Raw genomic sequence first — 20,812 nt, 5'->3', positions numbered from 1 at the left:
AGCGCAATTCGGGGAACCACAAAAGAGATAACAAGGGGTGATGCTAAATCAGGTAAGTACATCATTAAATGAAAATTCGATGAAATGGTAATTTACACTTGCGCAGGAAGCGGATTCATTCTTGCTGCTAAAAATTACAGCCCAACATTCTTTTTCGAATTTCGCACACAAAAATTATCGCCGTATGTCCCTATAACGGCAAGAATTTGGAAAAAGAATATTGTAAGTGGCCACAGTTTGACGCAGGAAGAGTACATGATACAAGCTAGACTGAGTTCCTGGTTCGTATTCTTATTGTATAATTCATTCTAGAATTAATTGAAGTCTTTTTTAATTACCGTTTAATTTTTATCGTACGGAAATGGCATTTTTCTAGGCAACATTGAGCTCGAATCGAATACTGCGAGAAGCGATTGAATGGAATATATTATAATTTGTGTATTCCTTGCGAATAAGGTGCCACCTTCTCAAACAATGATAATCAAACACTTTTCACATCCTTATAATGAGAACGTGAGGTTTTTGTAACTACACTGTATTGTTTATTTTTATTTAAATAAGAATACCGCAAGCTAGTACACCTGTTACAAGGTGTGATATGCATATAGAACAGTAAGATCTGGAGTTAACCGAGGGGCCTGATTTTTATTGTTCATGTCATAAGAAGCCTACAAGCACGGACACCAAGGACAACATAGGGTGGTTTGTTTCTGCTTAATAAATGAAATAAAGAAACGAAAAATTAATGGAAATGATAGTGGATGAAATAACAACTTGCCGCACGTGGGCAACGATCCCACAACCGCGAAATGCGAAGGATTTCGGAACGTTGAAATCATTTCTCGTATGCATATATGCATTCATTTCTCATATATGCATCATTTCTCGAATGCAGGAGAAAAAGAGCTTCATGAACCAGTTTCTCTTTGGTTTGTGCTGCGAAAGAAAACTTCTGGCGGCATCCTATCAGTGAAAAATTGAACAAAAACAGAACCTGTGTGGATTATGCGTATGATTACGTCGCATCAAGATTGAATTTTGATACCATTATCGTTCTTTGTTTCCGGTATATACGTATCTATGATTGTGTGTATGTATGTATGTATGTATGTATGTATGTATGTATGTATGTATGTATGTATGTATGTATGTATGTATGTATGTATGTATGTATGTATGTATGTATGTATGTATGTATGCATGTATGTATGTATGTATGTATAATTCGACACGCTAACACACTTCCCCCCGTTTCAATTCGACACCGCTGGCACACTTTCCCCCGTTTTCGCGCACTCCCGCCTCACGCCCCCTCCCCTTTAGAAGAACCCCACCTATATATACTGTGGCGAGGAAAGCATATGTCGCCTTGAAGAAGACAAGTCAACTTGTCGAAACGTTGGCTCCTGCATTCACCGTCTTCACGTTTTCCTCATCGTCTTGAATTGCCATCTCCCGCATTCCCCGTCTTTTCTCTGTATGTATATATGTATGTATGTATGTATGTATGTATGTATGTATGTATGTATGTATGTATGTATGTATGTATGTATGTATGTATGTATGTATGTATGTATGTGCGCTGTGCCTAACCTCTTTCCTGCCAGTTGGGGTTAGTGGGTAGCCCATAGTCAATTGGGCAGAGTGTCGGGCTGTTGTACTGAGCGAACCGGCTTCAAAACTAACCATTGGACTAACTTCGGTAATAGGGTGTGCAAACCTGGTTACGTGCCAATCTTCAAAATCCTCTCACTCAAAATTTGGTAATTGGGTATGTTACACTGGGTATTTCCTGTTCAGTAGGCATGTGCCCTTGGGTATGTGCCACTCTTCAATAAACTTCTGACACTAACATGGGTCGCCGGGTATTTGTTAATGGGTTTGTGCCGCTCTTTTGATGGCAGCTAGGGTCACGCGGAATGTATCACGGGGTATGTGCCGCCTTTCATAATAATTATTCTTGAAAACATATCATCAACAATTACGCACTAACCATCATATCTACTGATAACAGCATCTATGTAGCCAACCCACACTAAAGGATGGATGCTCCGCCAATCTTCTTTTTATCACAGCACCAGTAGTAAGTCAGAGGAAGACATTACGTCGTCAGATTTGCGATGCCACGGCGCTGAAGCGGGATAATTGGAAGGAAATGTCAGCAGCGGCCATGCGTTAAACTCATAGCTTCGCTGAGTGAACTGATTTCTCCCAAAATTCAATGAAAAGGTAAGCCATTACTTGAACGCAGGAGAGTAAATTTTCACTATGGTCGGAAAGGTTGCAGTTTCAGAAAAGCTGCAACTTTGCAGCAGAAGGAAGTAAATTTTCGTTGACTAATATCTCAACTGTGCATGACCCTTTTAGGATCGCTCATATGATGTAGCCTCCAGTAGCGTACCGGTGCGATGTTGTCATTGCGAAATGTGTCTAAATTTCAGCAAAGAATAGGTTACTTCAACAATTTTGATTGCTTAGCGGACGGCAACAGCTGGAAGTCTCTTTTAGCACTCGGCGCATTCAGGAAGTGGGTTTGGGCGCAAGCAGAATCGCAGCGGCTAAATCCACCAAGATTTCTTCAAAAAAATGATATACTTATACGTACAAGGTCCGAACATGTCACTTTATATTTGAAATCATAGGTCGGCAAAATGAATGGGCCCTTCTGAGACTCGCTGACAAAATACGTTTTTAGCCCAGGGCTCACTTGGACTGAGATTCACCCGCAGATTTGACTCTCAGCGAGAGAGTGAGCCGATTCACGAATGAGTTAGCCAAAATATGTTGGAAATGCTCCACTTATTTCCATAATTAGTAGAGAAACCACGGTCAGCTATTGTTATGCTTTGTGCTTTTGTATTACATTTAGCTGCATTTCCAGCAAAGTAGAGCAACTGAAGCTGAAAAACAAACAAAAACAAATGTAGAAGAACCCTTGGATTTTAAAAAAAATGTCAGCTGGCATAATTATTTTGAGCCTTATATATAGTATGAAATTTTTTAGGGTGAAGCATCTTGCGTTAGCCATCGTTACGAGTACCCTAGGTTTATAATTTTCTACATTGTGACTTCGTGTGCTGGCGCATCGGGAATTTGAATTTCGAGATGTTGTCGTGCGAAATCATTGTTTTTTTTTTACACGCGTTTATGTCGTCAAGTGTTCATGTAACACCCATTCCTTCGTTGTTTTTCTAAATGCAAAACAGAGACACTTCAATTAGGAGAGCAATTTGAACAAGCAGTGGCGTAATGTCTTAATGTTCCCAGCTATAAGCACTAAGCAAGTTCCAGGGTTCCTATTTTTATGTTTGTGTCCAATGACTGTCGATTTGTTTTTGTTCATAGCATTCTTTATTTGTTATTCTTACCCCCGCAGGCCATTTCGAATTTCGGGATTACAGTCCAAGCAAATGCCTAACTCTTCCTATACTTCTATATTTAAATAAAGTCAAGCAAAAATCAAGCAGATGACTGCTTGATTTTTGCGCCGGTATCTTGTTTAGAGGATCAGATTAAGCTCAACCGAAACCTTCAGGCGTTTGGGAGTTGGTGTGACAAGTGGGAAATGCGAATCAATTTTGATAAGACCACATACACGCATATCACTGCAAAAAAGAATATTTTTACTTTTCAGTACGATATTCAAGGCCAGAATCTAGTTAATGTTCCTTGTTTCAAATATCTTGGTGTCTCTATTTCGCATGATTTAAAATGGCACAATCAAGTAGAAAGAGTGTGCTCTGCGGCACAGAAGAAATTGGGTTTTTTAAGAGCAAAACTGGGGAGGGCAACAAAAGATGTTAAACTGCTGGCTTACAGATCTCTTATTCGACCATCCCTAGAATATGCGTTAGTAGCATGGGCGCCCCATCAAAAGGTAATGTGGGCCAAAATAGAGAAGGTGCAACGCCGGGCGGCGCGCTTTATTTCCTCGAAATATAGAAGGACAGACTCAGTTTCGGCGATGTTAAAGTCTTGCGGTCTTGAACTGTTGGAAGATCGGTGCAAGAAGCAGAGAATAAAAACGTTATTTCAAATAATTCATGGTGAACTAAAAATTAATAAAGAGTTGTATTTAAAACCTCCAGGCAGACTGAGCTCCCGCTTAAGTCATAGTGAAGCTATTAAACCGTACTTGTCCCGAACCAATGCCTTTCGTTGTTCGTTCTTCCCAGATTCAATAGAGCTGTGGAACAGGCTGCCTGCAGAAATTGTTCGCAGTTCTGATACTGCATTGTTTACAAATGCAATCAATGTTCTTTACTAAAACTGTATCATGTGGATATTGTAAAGTGTTTTTCTTTTCTTTTTTTTCTCTTTTTCCTTTTTTTTCTGTTTGTGTGCGTGCGGCAGCTGGCTGAATATTTGAATACATGCCTTACAGTCTGTATATAGTATCTTGTATTGTATCCGTAGGACACTGTAGTGTATGTGCATATTTCTTTTGTATCTGGCTGTTTTGTATGAACGTATATGTAACATCCCTCCCTGTTATGACCCTCAACTGAGGGTTGACAGTATTTCTAAATAAATAAATAAATAAATAAAATAAAAAAAACTTGCGTGAGAGGAAATGATTGCCTAGAAATTATAAATGATCAAATCGGGTATCGCTTCTAACTTGGCACATGGTGTTACCTCATATCGAGTTTCATTCTTTCATCAGCTTCCACAGGAGAAGGGGATAAAAAGCACGGAGCTTGAATAAGATGAAAGACGAAGGGAATAAGAAGCGCTCGGCTGGATGAAGATGAAAATGTCGCATGCAGTGAAGTTAAGTCCGCAGAAGGTGGACGTTGGTGATATTACTCCATTAGTATTGATACGTCAACAGCGGTCATAAAAATGGGGAGGTGCACAACTCGCACCGGAACAGAGCGTCGGTATATTTTTTACAGGTCCACTTACCTGTCACCAGTCCAGCGACAGAAAGAACAACACTGGAGACGGCAAATAACTTCTCCCACCACGTAACCTTCAAAACGGTTTCTTCGTTCATCGCCGTACAGCACGACGTTTTAAAACATTTGACCCACGAACACCGAACAAACGGCGCGAAATGGCCGTCGAAGGAGGAATAAAAACAGTAAGACGCAAAGCGCTGCCTGTTATCGGCAGCCCGGAATCTCTTTCTTGCCCCCTGTCTCAGTGGTGACGGCCTCCAGTGCCTCCAAGTCCTATTTCACATGTGCGCGTCGTATAGGGTCACGGAAGTCACAAGTTCCTGAGAATAATCGGGAGGCGCTCGTTTGCTTACCAAAGTATACGCCTCACCGGAAACGGAACTTATCTTTTTTTCACCGCCTTTCGTGTTTCGCATTCTTGTTTTTGATGTTCTACTTCTGTTCTCAAAAAATAAGCCGCTGAAGTTCCGCTTTCGGCCCGCCAGCGGATGCCACGTATCGCCCCATACGACCTTCATCGCTGTAATACCGGAAGTATGGAGGAAACTGCGAAATGATTGCAACCATTGGCCAGTGTAGTTCACGAGTGGTGACAGTGTGCGTCCACGCAGTAAACAAAATGGTTTGTGACTACAGGAGCGCATGGGCATACAATACATGACCCTCTTCAATTCGTATTTGATTCCTTAATTTGCTATTCCGAGGCGTCAAGTGTCCGTTTCTATTCGAATATGAGTGACATCGGCACTCGCTGGTGCATCGGGAGACATGCGGTGCATGTCCGCATTGTTCCAAATTATTCTGCTGCAGAAGAGCCAGCAGTGGCGCGACTGCGCGCGAATTGTTGAGCGAACGCAGGTGACCAGCAATCCCCAGTCATTCAATGATGTTTCTTTTTTATCCAGCGTTATTTTGTCACCTTGACTTAGGCGTAAGAGTTTGCAATTCACCACGTTCACCATGTGACGCAGAAATTACGCGATTCAAAGGACTCCTATGGCCGGCTCTTGTGCTTTTGCAATCGCGATGCCACTGAGGGTTGAACGTGGTGAACCAAGGCAATTTTGGAGGATGCGGGCAATCACACTGTATCGCCTGTGGTAATTTGACTCCAATATAATAACCTTTAGACACATTACCATGCATTGTTCTCAATATGACGACTAGTAGATGCGACGGCGTGATCGTTTGAAGATTATTGAAACTGACAGCGAGCGAAATGTCCATGCCATGACCATGCCAACGTAGGTGTGTGTGTACCATCACCGCGCTTCTCATTTTCTTGTAGTGTAGACTAATCCAACTTCTTATGAGCGCCATTGTCGTATTTATATGCTCTGCGTTTTCTTTCTTACTTTTCTGATCGGCCTTTTGCAGCAGCCGTGTTTTTCTCCCTGCGGTGACATTTCTCCGCAAATATGAGTGTAGCAATACGTATAGCATGTGTCGCAAGTATTTTGTGCCAACATTTATATGTACGCCAGTGCCGCGTAGCTGGACAGAACCAAGTTAATATTGTTTACCGTCGCTTGGCGGAAGTCAAACTGCTGTATTGTATTTCGCTTAATTATGTAATTAGGTATTACTGTTGATTCAACTTCAATGAATATTATATTCAGGGCAAAAATGCACATGATAAAATTGAAGATCATCTTAAAAAATTGCCGATCCAGCTGTCTGTTGCTCAATACGTGCAACATAAAACTTTTCTAAGCATGAAAGAATCCCGTGAAAGCCCTCGCAAAAACCCACCCGGCACATATTTGTGTTTCGCGGGCGCTCTTTGCAACCTCCTCGATGGATTGGTTATCAAAACATCATTTCTTTGCCCTTACTCTTACCACAATTTCCTAAAATGGGCGCTCGAGTTAGCAGAATACCCTTGGTGCGCCCTTTTATTATTTTCGAGGTGCTCATAGGTTGTTGTGGGCAAAAGATACACCTTGGTACTCACGATTGCTGTGACACTTCTACATTAAAACCAAGTGAAAAGCTGTGTGAGCTTGTGTTTCCGAGTCATTTTGTTGAGCCGCTCATATGGTCACAGTATAGGCTAGGGACTTCATTCTGTTGTCTTATGTTTACGGCGTCCACGGGCGTGTAGTGGAAATGGGCAGGTAAAGCATAAGAAGGCACGCAAGGTAGATGACCATTTCGGTTTGGGCACAGGATAAGCCCCAAAGGGTGCAAATTTTTCTTAGCCTGTGGGCTACCGATGTCATACCGCTGCTTGATGCGTATGGCGTCTGCGGTGTTGAAGTGAAGAGACAGGCATTTTTCTTTGTTTTCTTTCCTATTCTACCTTTGGCTTTGTACCACTGGCTTTCTTTAAATTCTTTCGGCTCGATGTGGCTTTACCGATCAGCGTATAAGCGTTGGCCAATCACTCCGCGTTCGTCAATCATCGCTACGCAGGCACGTTATCTTTGTGTGGTAGCATCGGCGGCGGCGCAAATAAGTGAGTGATAAGCGTTGTATTTTGTGACACTGCATCGCGTAGAGAAACGCTTGAATGTACACCCGGCCACAGAAGTTTACGGACCACAGGATCTCAGAAAACGCTTAATTTCAAAGCAGGCTGTGACAATAGCCAGTAAAACTGTATAAGATAATGTTGTTAGCATATTATAGTCGAGGCCTGAAATGCAAATACCAGGCTGCGTTGCGAGGTTGCGGAGAAATTCAGCTTTTTCTCACATTTCATGGTCCGTAATATTTTGTGGCCGGGTGTACGTGCGGAGCAATCAGTTGCCGGTAAGAAGAACACATAAGACTTGTGAAGTAGGTGGGGTGGCCGGCGACACATTTTCTCTTCCTCCGCACTCTATCCTGCCTTCTAGCTCTTACTGATATCATGGTACAAATGTGCGCACGTCGGCGTTGATCTTTTGCAGAAATCACAGTTTCCGGAGAACTTCACTGCATGCGCACCGGGCCTTCTGTACCTGGCGGTCGTCAACCAAGCTGTCATGCCGCATAAATTGGAACTATTGTCAGCTGAAGCGCACACTAACGCGACAGGCAGTATTCATTAGAGAGTTTAACCTGACCGCGAACTTCTTACAATTAACGGTATATCGCGCAGCGATCTTGTGACGCCTCTTCTAACCACAATGCTTTAGGCACGTTTTAATGCTTTATCATTCTTAATATACTTCTCGCGCTTTCCGGGGGCCATTTAGGCGTCTATGTATGTATGTATGTATGTATGTATGTATGTATGTATGTATGTATGTATGTATGTATGTATGTATGTATGTATGTATGTATGTATGTATGTATGTATGTATGTATGTATGTATGTATGTATGTATTGAAGGCCCCTCGCCTTCGCTCAGGGGGTCCGCGAGCCGCTACCAGCACGACAGAGGACCAGTGGCGCAAAGAACAAAAACCGCTTTAATTTACGATAAAGCAGCAAAGAGCAGCAAAAGCAAAGAAGCAAGCAGCAAAAGAGCGAGGCAACAAAATATACAAGCGAAACAGAGCGACGAAAGAACGGCCGTTACAAACCATCAACCAACACAATCTTTCGGTCGATAACGGAATGCATAAAGCGCAGAAAGCAAGCAAGCACTGAACCAGGCGCGCAAACACAGTTCCAAAAGCGAACTACAAGGGCACTCTTTCCGCGGACACAATGCAAAAACGCTTTCCCCCTGCTCTGCAGCACGCTCGGAAAAAACCTAGACGGGCCACGCCCCACCAGCGCCTCCCCAGGCCCGCGCCCCGGAAAAAAGCCCCAAGTGCAGTCTCCGCTGCCTTCTTATCGGGCAGCCGCCTTCCCGGCAGTCCCCGCGCGAGTTCTTACGATACCGCGATCGATGCGCATGCTCCATGCGACGAGTGCCGTTGTGGCGCGCGTTTCGAAAGCTTCCCCCGTGCGCGCTGCAGAGAGGGCCAAGGGCCGACACTTTGTATGTATGTATGTATGTATGTATGTATGTATGTATGTATGTATGTATGTATGTATGTATGTATGTATGTATGTATGTATGTATGTATGTATGTATGTATGTATGTATGTATGTATGTATGTATGTATGTATGTATGTATGTATGTATGTATGTATGTATGTATGTATGTATGTATGTATGTATGTACAGTGACCCATATAGGCATGAAAGAGGTTCGTTCAACAGCGGTACGTACGTACCCAATGGCACATACTCATTGACCCAAATTGGCTCCGATGGATGGCGTGGAACTCTGTTACCTCAGCACGGCAGCCCAATACTCTAACCATTCGAGCACGGACTGCCTAGTGATCGAGATAGGCGGGAAAAGGACTAGAAAAATACATAGATACATACATCAATGGCCACAATTAGTACATGACCGGTGTTGTTGGAGAAGTATGGGAGAGGGCTTTGCCCTGCAGTGGGCGTAACCAGGCTGATCATGACGACATACATGAATATCCACCGGAAAGTGAGAGAAGTCTCCTAAGAATGCTAATGCTTTAGAAAAGAACAAAAAAAGTACCTGCCTTTATCCCTCCACCTTTCAAGAAATAGTTCCCTCGCGAATGAATTGAATTGAATTCTGGGGTTTTACGTGCTAAAACTGCGATCTGATTGTGAGGCTTGCTGCAGTGGCGGACTCGGCAGTAATTTTGACCACTAGGGAATCTTTAACGTGTCCCCCAGTGCACAAGACACGGGCGTTTTCGCATTCGCCCCCATCGACATGCGGACGCGATTTGATTCCGCGATATCGTCCTCAGCAGCACAACACCATAGCATCTAAGCCATCACCGGCAGGGTTTCGCGCCTCGGTGCACCCTCTCACCAATAACCAGCCCCGTTTGTTTTCTGTGTAGATACGCGCTGATATTAAAGCGTGGCTGAAAAGAAAGAATAGACCGACTCGCCCCAAGAACCTATCATACACGCGTTACGTAAAAAAATGAAAAAGCGTCAATAGCAGGGCGATCGACTGCATGGGAAAGAAACGACGACGACGGCTGAGAAGGTGTCATCGCAGTGAAATGAAGTCGATGAAATGACAACGACTGCGTGAAGATGGCGCCTCATATGTGTTATAGACCGCGTCCGCGCTTGTACCGCTGTCTGCCTTCTCGGACCGTGTCGATTGGACCTATGTCCGGTACCGCCCAAGTGACCTCTTCCGGTCTACATCACGACGGGTCGGCCACGGGATCTTTCAGTATTCAGATTCAGGAGCGTTTGATGGGCAAGAAATGCGCCGCGCGCGTTGGAACAAACTGACAGATTCGTGTTTTACGGGTTTTCTGGTTTTTATTGGGTTTCTTTTTTTTGCGCGGGAAATGCGGAGGCAACGCAAAGAGGCAGTGCGATCAGGTTTTTCTTTTTTCTCTCAGGAGACGAGAAGAGTGTTGACAATGCGCCGCTAGGAATGGCCATCCTTAGACGCCGACAGAAACTGCGCAGTTGACTTGCGCTTTTTTCGCATACTCGAAATAAGCGACTGGTGCCCAAGCCGTGTCGGTCTGCTGTAATGCTGGATGACATGTTAATTCATAACGCGAACGCAGAAGTTGAGCACCGGAACAAATGTAGTCACAGGCGTGTTTACTCGACGAAAACCGCCCCATGACACTCTCTCCTTGGTGTATTTATTTATTCAAAATACTCACAGGCTCCGAATAGGAGTGTTGTGTGAGGGGTGCATGTAAAGAAAATGAAGGATACAAAAGAGCAGCTCATGCATCATTATACAATGGGTAACAATTTCACAGGACGCAGAGAACTAACGAGAAGTATAACGTTGCAAATATAAGGCCATAAAAATATTGCACAGTATATGCATGCTATGAAGGAACATTGAAATGGCAGCTAAAAAGGTGACGAACGAAGTACAAGGCAGTGAATAAAACAGTTGAAAAAACCAGAGCAGTACTTGGTCTTTGAAGGCTGCGGAGTCATGAAAGGCAACACTAGGCTGCCGTGCTTATACTAGTCATCTATTAGACTAGTGTAACTTACCTGAATAGCTGTTTGCTACTTAGCGAACAAGCTTTTAAATCTCCTGCCGCTTCGTTTGATCTCCTGTCACGCGGCCACTTTCAATCGAGGCCGAGCCGTATTCGAATAGAGCGCTGCTCGCAATTATGTTCGAACCGCATCCATTCAATCGTGATCGAGCTTCTTCGTTGCGATCGTAGATGTCAGTAGCCTACACTGTCAAAGCTAAGAGAACTCTACTAAATGGTCGAGCGTGTCCCTCCATGGGAACGCCATGCGCCGTAAGCGAGCGGTATCACATAATTGCCTCGATAATATAAATGATCCAGACGTGTTCACGAGATAAATATACGGGGTGATTATTCTTAAGCTTTACTGAACTTTTTTTTCTTAAAAGCGTGTTGCACATAACTTAATTCTATTCCTTGAGCTAGATTATTCGGAGAGTCGGACATTACTTACGCAAGAAATCAAATCCTAAATTTCCCTAATTAACAAAACTTCACCAATTGCTTATTAATTACTTCATGGCACATATGACCCATTCATTCCGTGTAGCCTGTGAATTTTCAAAGCGTATTAGCTTGGACTGAATTTCTATAACGACACCAGTTTTGAGATTTGTGCTATCAATCTCGCCAGCACAATGCATTGTTTTCCACCTACTTTTCCAGTTAAAACACCCATTTATGAATTCAAGTGCAAAAGTAACTAGAATGCCCAAGTATGTCGTGCCAGGCTCTCGGAAACAATACCTCGAAGCTTATGTAGGCAAGAAAATTGATTTCAAGTGGATTATTTAGCAAGCGCACAGGTCATCATCATCATCAGCCTAGTTACGCCCACTGCAGGACAAAGGCCTCTCCCATACTTCTCCAACTACCCCGGTCATGTACTAATTGTGGCCATGTTGTCCCTGCAAATGTCTTAATGTCATCCGCCCACCTCACTTTCTGCCGCCCTCTGCTACGCTTCCCTTCCCTTGGAATCCAGTTCGTATCCCTTAGTGACCATCGGTTATCTTCCCTCCTCATTACATGTACGGCCCATGCCCATTTCCTTTTCTTGATTTCAACTAAGATGTCGTTTACCCGCGTTCGTTGCCTCTATAATATTTGGGGTTTTAAGTGCCAAAACCACTTTCTGATTATGAGGCACGCCGTAGTGGAGGACTCCGGAAATTTTGACCACCTGGGGTTCTTTAACGTGCACCTAAATCTAAGCACACGGGTGTTTTCGCATTTCGCCCCCATCGAAATGCGGCCGCCGTGGCCGGGATTCGATCCCGCGACCTCGTGCTCAGCAGCCCAACACCATAGCCACTGAGAAACCACGGCGGGTACGCGTTCGTTGCCTCACCCAATCTGCTCTTTTCTTATCCCTTAACGTTACACCCATCATTCTTCTTTCCATAGCTCGTTGCGTCGTCCTCAATTTCAGCAGAACCCTTTTCGTAAGCCTCCAGGTTTCTGCCGCATATGTGAGCACTGGTAACACACAGCTGTTATACACTTTCCTTTTGAGGGATAGTGGCAACCTGCTGTTCATGATTTGAGAATGCCTGCCAAACGCACCCCAACCCATTCTTATTCTTCTGGCTATTTCAGTCTCATGATCCGGATCCGTGGTCACTACCTGCCCTAAGTAGATGTATTCCCTTACCACTTCCAGTGCTTCGCTACCTATCGTAAACTGCTGTTCTCTTCCGAGACTGTTAAACAATACTTTAGTTTTCTGCAGATTAATTTTCAGACCCACCCTTCTGCTTTGCCTCGCCAGGTCAGTGAGCACGCATTGCAATTGGTCTCCTGAGTTACTAAGCAAGGCAATATCATCAGCGAATCGCAAGTTCCTAAGGTATTCTCCATCAACTTTTATGCCCAATTCTTCGCAGTCCAGGCCTCTGAATACCTCCTGTAAACATGCTGTGAATAGCATTGTAGATATCGTATCTCCCTGTCTGACGCCTTTCTTTATAGGGATTTTGTTGCTTTCTTTGTGGAGGACTACGGTGGCTGTGGAGCCGCTATAGATATCTTCCAGTATTTTTACATATGGCTCATCTACACCATGTTTCCGTAATGCCTCCATGACTGCTAAGGTTTCGACTGAATCAAACGTTTTCTCGTCATCAATGAAAGCTATATATAAGGGTTGGTTATATTCTGCACATTTCTCTATCACTTGATTGATAGTGTGAATATGGTTTATTGTTGAGTAGCCTTTACGGAATCCTGCCTGGTCCTTTGGTTGACAGAAATCTAAGGTGTTCCTGATTCTATTTGCGATTACCTGAGTAAATACTTTGTAGGCAACGGACAGTAAGCTGATCGGTCTATAATTTTTCAAGTCTTTGGCGTCCCCTTTCTTATGGCTTAGGATTATGTTAGCGTTCTTCCAAGATTCCGGTACGCTCGATGTTATGAGGCATTGCGTATACAGGGTGGCCAGTTTCTCTAGAACAATCTGACCACCATCCTTCAACAAATCTGCTGTTACCTGATCCTCCCCAGCTGCCTTCCCCCTTTGCATAGCTCCTAAGGCTTTCTTTACTTCTTCTGGCGTTACCTGTGGGATTTCGAATTCCTCTAGGCTATTCTCTCTTCCACTATCGTCGCGGGTGCCACTGGTACTGTATAAATCTCTGTAGAACTCCTCAGCCACTTGAACTATCTCATCCATATTAGTAACTATATTCCCAGCTTTGTCTCTCAACGCACACATCTGATTCTTGCCTATTCCTAGCTTCTTCACTGTTTTTAGGCTTCCTCCGTTCCTCAGAGCCTGTTCAATTCTATCCATATTATTGTTCCTGATGTCCGCTGTCTTACGCTTGTTGATTAACTTAGAAAGTTCTGCCAGTTCTGTTCTAGCTGTAGGGTTAGAGGCTTTCATACATTGGCGTTTCTTGATCAGATCTTTTGTCTCCTGCGATAGCTTACTGGTTTCCTGTCTAACGGCGTTGCCACCGACTTCTATTGCGCACTCCTTAAAGATGCCCATGAGATTGTCGTTCATTGCTTCAACACTAAGGTCCTCTTCCTGAGTTAAAGCCGAATACCTGTTTTGTAGCTTGATCCGGAATTCCTCTAGTTTCCCTCTTATCGCTAACTCATTGATTGGCTTCTTGTGTACCAGTTTCTTCCGTTCCCTCCTCAAGTCTAGGCTAATTCGAGTTCTTACCATCCTATGGTCACTGCAGCGTACCTTGCCGAGCACTTCTACATCTTGTATGATGCCAGGGTTCGCGCAGAGTATGAAGTCGATTTCATTTCTAGTCTCACCATTTGGGCTCCTCCACATCCACTTTGGACTAACCCGCTTGCGGAAAAATGTATTCATTATCCGCATATTATTCTGTTCTGCAAACTCTACTAATAATTCTCCTCTGCTATTCCTAGAGCCTATGCCATATTCGCCCACTGACTTGTCTCCAGCCTGCTTCTTGCCTACCCTGGCATTGAAGTTACCCATCAGTATAGTGTATTTTGTTTTGACTTTACCCATCGCCGATTCTACGTCTTCATAAAAGCTTTCGACTTCCTGGTCATCATGACTGCATGTAGGGGCATAGATTTGTACCACCTTCAATTTGTACCTCTTATTAAGTTTCACAACAAGACTTGCCACCCTCTCGTTAATGCTATAGAACTCCTGTATGTTACCAGCTATACTCTTATTCTTCAGGAATCCGACTCCTAGTTCTGTACTCTCCGCTAAGCCCCTGTAGCACAGGACGTGCCCGCTTTTTAGCACTGTATATGCTTCTTTTGGCCTCCTTACTTCACTGAGCCCTATTATATCCCATTTAGTGCCCTCTAATTCCTCCAATAACACTGCTAGACTCGCCTCACTAGATAGCGTTCTAACGTTAAACGTTGCCAGGTTCAGATTCCAATGGCGGCCTGTCCGGAGCCAGGTATTCTTAGCACCCTCTGCAGCGTCACAGATCTGACCGCCGCCGTGGTCAGTTGCTTCGCGGCTGTTGGGGACTGAGGGCCGGGGTTTGATTGTTGGTTGTGGCCAAGTACTGCACCTGGGTGGCCAATCCTGCTCTGGTGAGAGAGTGCGTTACCGGTTCTGGTCGCCGGGATCAGGCCGTACTCGAGGCCTGTTTGTGCAATTTTGTCAACACACGGTTTTTTTTCTTTTTTTTGAATTTTCCGGTGGAGAATTGCGCGGCACCGGGATTTGAATCACAGTCCTTTTGCACTCGAGACGGATACTCTACCGTCCCCGCAGGAGTTAAATTAATGAAATTATGGGGTTTTACGTGAAAAAACCACTTTCTGATTATACACGCCGTAGTGGAGGACTCCGAAAATTTCGACCACCTGGGTTTCTTTAACGTGCACCTAATTCTAAGTACACGGGTGTTTTCGCATTTCGCCCCCACCGAAATGCGGCCGCCATGACCGGGGTCCGATCCCACGACCTCATGCTCAGCAATCTAACACCATAACCACTGAGCAACCACGGTGGGTCCCGCAGGGGTTGTACGCCTCATTTAACCTACAGTGGTGCCCTATTTGATCAGTCAAGGTGGACGAATCTGAGCTCGGTTATACCGCATGGATGGCACTCGTCTAGAGAACCTGGTATTTATGACCTGCACATGTGTGGCCACACATAATTGAGGATATCATTTTTTTAGGAGGGTTTCCGTAAAGTGATAAAATGAAGGAAGATACATTAAAAAAGAAAAAAAGAAAAAAAAGGAAAAGAAAGAAGGGAAAGAAGAAAAAAAAGAAAAAAGAAAAGAAAGAAAAAAGGAAGAAAAAGAAAAAAAAGAAAAAAGACTGTGCCAGCGCACAGGTATTTGTACGTAAATTGCAATAAGTTCCTTGAAGTATTTAGGAAGGTCGTTAACGGATCTTCGTTAATTAGTTGATTATGTGTCTCCATTTCTCGTGCTAGTAATATCCGTGTCTTTGCAAATCAAGCTCAAGGACCGTAATTGTGCCGTCTGGCAGAAGCGTTTTTTTAATATTCCTTAAAGCTTAAGAAGGATCACCCCATACATATGTCGCCAATTGACGCGTTCGGCTGACACTTCAGATAATTCTTGCGATTCTCTCTTTGCAGGCGAGCAGCTTGTCCACGCACCACCGACGGGCAGCAACGTGCAGCCAACTGAGGAACTCGACCAACTGCAGCAGATGTTATTGTAGACATGGCGTGAGGGGTATGCTTTACCATGGTTTTACCCACCAGCTCGTTGCACAAAGCTTGCACTTCGCTTTGAACCCGCCGTGGTTGCTCAGTTAATGTGGTGTTGGGCTGCTGAGCACGAGGTCGCGGGATCGAATCCCGGCCACGGCAGCCGCATTTCGATGGGGGCAAAATGCGAAAACACCCGTGTGCTTAGATTTAGGTGGACGTTAAAGAACCCCAGGTGGTCGAAATTTCCGGAGTCCTCCACTACGGCGTGCCTCATAATCAGAAAGTGGTTTTGGCTACGTAAAACCCCATAATTTTTTTAACTTCGCTTTGCTCATGGCCTGTGACGACACACTGTATACACGAAAGGGGGAGGTCTGTTGTGCAAGACAGCAGCCAGAACTGCCAGGGTTAGGGGAAGAGGCAAATGAATATTGCTGCGCTTCCTTAAGATATTTGACAGCGATGAAGAGAACTGTATGCTTCTATGCGTACATTCGATCGGTCACTGATTCATGGTCCCACTCATGAATCTGTCATTTGCCTATTAATGAAACGCACCTGGCATCTGAAATATTACACAAGCGCCACGACGCAATCCTGTCCTACCGCTGCGCTTAGATCTGCCGCCTCCGTCGAATAGCTACGTTCGAAGTTTGTGCGTATCACTGCACATAGCTGCGACGAGCCTGATGCATCACAACATTCCGTCGTCCGCTGCGCATGTACAATTCGGTATCACCTAAAAACGTGGTTTCGTGTCTTGTCACGTGGATGTTGACGATTCCCGCGTTAAAAGCAAAAGTTATGAAGTCAGACGTGGCACCGACAGCCCTGGATCAGCCACTTTCTTAAGCCAACAACCAGGATTTGTGACAGCAGTGGTCCGCCCTCGTTGGATGTTGACGGCACCAGGGCCGCACAACAACCGTCTCCAATAGCCACGTCCGAGCACGGCTAGCCATAGCTCAGCAGCAACGGTAAGTGTGCGCGCCCATCGGGCTACGTGATGTTCGTGCCTTTCCATTTAACTGCGCATGGGGTGAAGTTGTCTAGACGAAGGTGGTGCGTCACCACTATGGCATGTAAAACAGGGGCGGAAAGTCGGGATGGCGCGAACCGTGCAGTTTCCGAAAGGCATCACAAACATGCGTCGACCATTCTAACGTGTCCAAGGTCCATGTTTTCGCGGCAGCCGCGAAACGGAAATGAACGGGCAGTAGTGTGGGTACGTGACAGGCAACATGGCGGCTTTAATTTACCGAAGTCGAGAAGCCGAGAAAGGCCAATTAGGTAAACGCACGCCCTCTTGAGAAACGTTTCGAGCGCAACTGGAGACGTCAAGTAACGTCATAAGATTGTCGCATAGCGTATAACTTGGGTCAGTGCGACTTTCTTGGCATGTGTCTGCCTCGTGGGCGCTTCAAAAACGCGGCATTTCATGCGAGTTGACATGACACCCTGAGAAACGAAATATCATATATGAAGTTCTGAATGTTACTGCTTGCAAGTGGGTATCTTCGTCAATTACGGGCCCAAATTAAATCTTTAAATATGGCGTTTTCTGCTTGTTTAGAGGCGGTATGCGGAATGCCTACAAATTTTGTACACTAACCGGTGAGAACCAAGGAGGGTAATCGGTTTACATTTGGAGAACATGTGCGACCAGCACAGATAGTGCTCAGTTTGTAGGCTTTTACAGCCAATGACTTAAGGAATCGTTCCGGAGCTTAGCGAGTGTATTTTACGAATCGTGTAGAAAGTCGCGCAATGTTGTGAAACGAGTCAACGTGGAACAATACTGACATTGTAAAGCAACGGACGATATCTTATGAGGTGCGTGCGAGGCCAAGCTGCAAGGGTTAGTCATACCTAGAAAGTGATCAGATTCGTTATGCGGCTCTCTTGTGCTGTATGTTTCCCAGGAAGTGTACCGAAAAGAAAAATACTTTACACCAAGTTCCTTTCTGGGGCACATGTTATATTTACAGGGCGGTCGGGTGGTGGTGGTGGTGGTGGTGATGATGTTGAAGCAGGCGCGGTAAGCTTGGCATACATAGCCGGCAATTGTTCCGCCTGATCCTCCTTCGAGTTGAGATCAGTGGTGTGTCACCAGATGTCGATGAGCCCCGTGTTTCGCAGGAAGGCTATCGCCTTCACGCTTACGGGTTAATTGTGAGCTTCGCAACGGACTACTGAACTCTCGTTTCCTGCCATTTTTAACCGTTCCGTGAGGTGCAGTCGATTGCAAAAAAAAAATTTACGGGCGACGCCAGGGCGTGCCAATTGAACTCTGCGCGACACATGCTGCGCATCAACAGCCGATAAAAAAGGCGCTGGGACAAACATGCCCTTTTTCTGTTCGCCGACATGCTAAATTTCGTTTCCTGTGCGCGACACTATACTTTTTTTTTCTCATGCAACGCGCTCTTCAGCGATTGTGGCGACGTGCTTGTCTCGACAGCAGTATCATTTTATTTGATATTGCTGACAAAAGCTGAGTGCCACTGTGGTGATATCGTTCCGTGCCGCTGGACGGCACGCTTTGGATGAGAACGAGCAAGAAAAAAAACTCACGTGGCCGAGGAGAACAAGATGATTCGTTTCCGTACTTCTGCTGCTCTTCACGGAAAGTGTCGCACTGCCAGCTGGCGCGAAAACGTCGTCGGGTGCGGGCTCGAGTGGTCTGTAAATTTTACTGTCGACGGTACACTGCAGCTGTGGCCCACGGTATTGGACAGAACAGTAGTAGTAGAAAACTTTATTTGTTATTTGTTAATGATGTCCCAGTGGATGGAGCCCTCATTCCAGAGCCACATTTGCTGCTGCTATCTGGATGGCCCGGTCAATCAGGTATAGCTGGTCGCTTTAAGGCTGTGCTGGAAATAGTGGCTTCCCAGCGGGATGGGCACGCCTTGGGTATTATAGGATGGCCGGGTGGTTTGGAGCATTCTCACGTAGAGTGATAGAGGTCTTGGTGTCCTCCAGAGAAAGGACATTTGTCGGGATACTGGGTGGGGTAAAAAGTGGGGCAGAGAGCAAGGCTGGAGAACGTATTGGTTTGGATCTGGCGCCAAGCAGCTGCATCTATACATTTTGTTTCACGCGCGGCCCAACAAGGACATCGCGGCATTCGATTGTTCGGTGTCGTGTTATGGGATGAGGCAAACTTTTTCGAAACGGAGAGAGCCCGTGTTACCACGCTCTCCTGTGTTCTCGGTATTTGCTGCGATCCTCCTTATTCGGGGCATAATCATGTCCAATCCAGAGCCTCTAAGTAGAGTCAAATCAGTGATCACTTCATCTGCAGCGGTCATATAGCAGTTTTACATATTTTCTGAGAATATAAGCGAACATCGAACATCCCTTTTATTCAACCATAAAGGATATTGCCGCTACTATGCTCTTCCATAACCAACCTAGATTGAGGAAGCCACTTGCTTTGCGTGTGAGGAACCTCATTGAGGAAATGGGCGTTCCACTCCTTGAACATTGTCCTATGACTTAAGCGAAACTGTTACCGCCATGGCAGTGGCAGCGCAGGCTGTAATATGTCGTTTGTAGATGTCACGAAACATGCGCCAGAGTCACATATTAAAATGCATTTTTTAGAACTCTAGTGTAAGTACTCTTGCACTGAGTTTTACGCGGACGCTTCGATGTCAGATGCAGGGGTTTCTTGCGCAATCATCAGTCGATCTTTCTCAGAACCCGGTGCACTGCACCCGGAAACAAGCATATTTACGCAGAAGCCCATGCAATATTGTCCGCAGTGAAGTATATAATGAAATCAAAGCTTAGAAAAAGAGTCATATTTACATACTCTCTAAGCGTCGTAAAAGCCCGAAGTGACTCAATAAATAGAAAAGCCCTATACTTATTGAGCTCTACTCCATTCGGTGAAGAGCGTACGTATCTACCCAGCATATCATTATATGCTGGGCACTTTGCCATAAAGGAATCGAGGGTAATGTTCTAGCAGACCAACGTTAGGTTTGTGGCCTTCCGCAACAGTCATGCCGTCCGCCTAATGGTGCAAAGGTTCTTCGCATGTTGAATTCGCTGCCCCTCCGTCATAATGTTTCCTCATAATAACAAATGGATCCAACTCAATGTTGAATTTGTGGTGACGCAATAATTTTGGGAAATTATGCATTTGACACCTATGCTTACGTTTGTTTGCGCACTTGTACATGTAATGAGTGTGTAATTTGTACGCGTGTCTACATGCTCTGCAAATTTTCAGGGGGCCATCCTGGAGTGGGCTGAGAAGATAGAGGAGGCCTACTTCAAGTAGTTCCTACCCTCACCCTCTATTCCGTCCCCTTCCCTTTATTGAGGGATAAATAAAGTTTTCCCTTCCTTCATTGATTCATTAAGCGAACGCAAGCGATAGTAGATAGCTTTTGCTCTGTTATCCTCAGTCATTCAATAATAATGGTTCGTTCTCAGCCACAGTACTACGTTGTTTTGATTTAGGCGTAAGAGCTCGCGATTCATCACATTCACTCTGTGACGGCTAAATTCTTGGGTTCGATGGACTTGCCATGGGCGGCTCTTAAGTTTTTCCAATCGCCTTGCTTCTGAGCGCTGAACGTGGTGAACCAAAGCAAATATGGAGACTGCAGGCAATCCTGCTATATTTTCTGCGTTAATTTGACTTCAATATTATTGTGTTTACGTACATTACCATACGTTGTCCTCAATATGACGAGCAGTGAGTTTAACTGCGTGACCGTTTGAAAATTCTTTAAACTGATGGTGAGCAAAGTGTTCGGGCTATGACCATATAGGCGTAT

At 44.9% G+C, this 20,812-nt stretch overlaps 1 protein-coding gene and 1 long non-coding RNA gene across 2 annotated transcripts in view; one reads left to right on the top strand and one right to left on the bottom strand.

Moving 5' to 3' along the window:
• LOC139046968 (XK-related protein 4-like) overlaps positions 1-5,169 on the bottom strand; it is a 29,886-nt gene extending 24,717 nt beyond the window's left edge. The window contains exon 1 of the mRNA XM_070520888.1: positions 4,909-5,169. Coding sequence (XP_070376989.1) covers positions 4,909-4,999 — 91 coding nt within the window. The 5' untranslated portion in view covers positions 5,000-5,169. The remainder of the gene's footprint in view (positions 1-4,908) is intronic.
• An 11,305-nt stretch (positions 5,170-16,474) lies between these two features.
• Positions 16,475-20,464, top strand: LOC139046967 (uncharacterized). The gene is made up of 2 exons (XR_011507010.1): positions 16,475-16,993; positions 20,260-20,464. It is a non-coding gene; the product is annotated as an uncharacterized lncRNA (long non-coding RNA).
• The last annotated feature ends 348 nt before the right edge of the window (positions 20,465-20,812 follow it).

This window comes from Dermacentor albipictus, chromosome 6 (assembly GCF_038994185.2).
Source record: "Dermacentor albipictus isolate Rhodes 1998 colony chromosome 6, USDA_Dalb.pri_finalv2, whole genome shotgun sequence".
Classification (NCBI taxonomy): domain Eukaryota; kingdom Metazoa; phylum Arthropoda; class Arachnida; order Ixodida; family Ixodidae; genus Dermacentor; species Dermacentor albipictus.
This window is presented reverse-complemented; position numbering and strand designations above follow the sequence as displayed.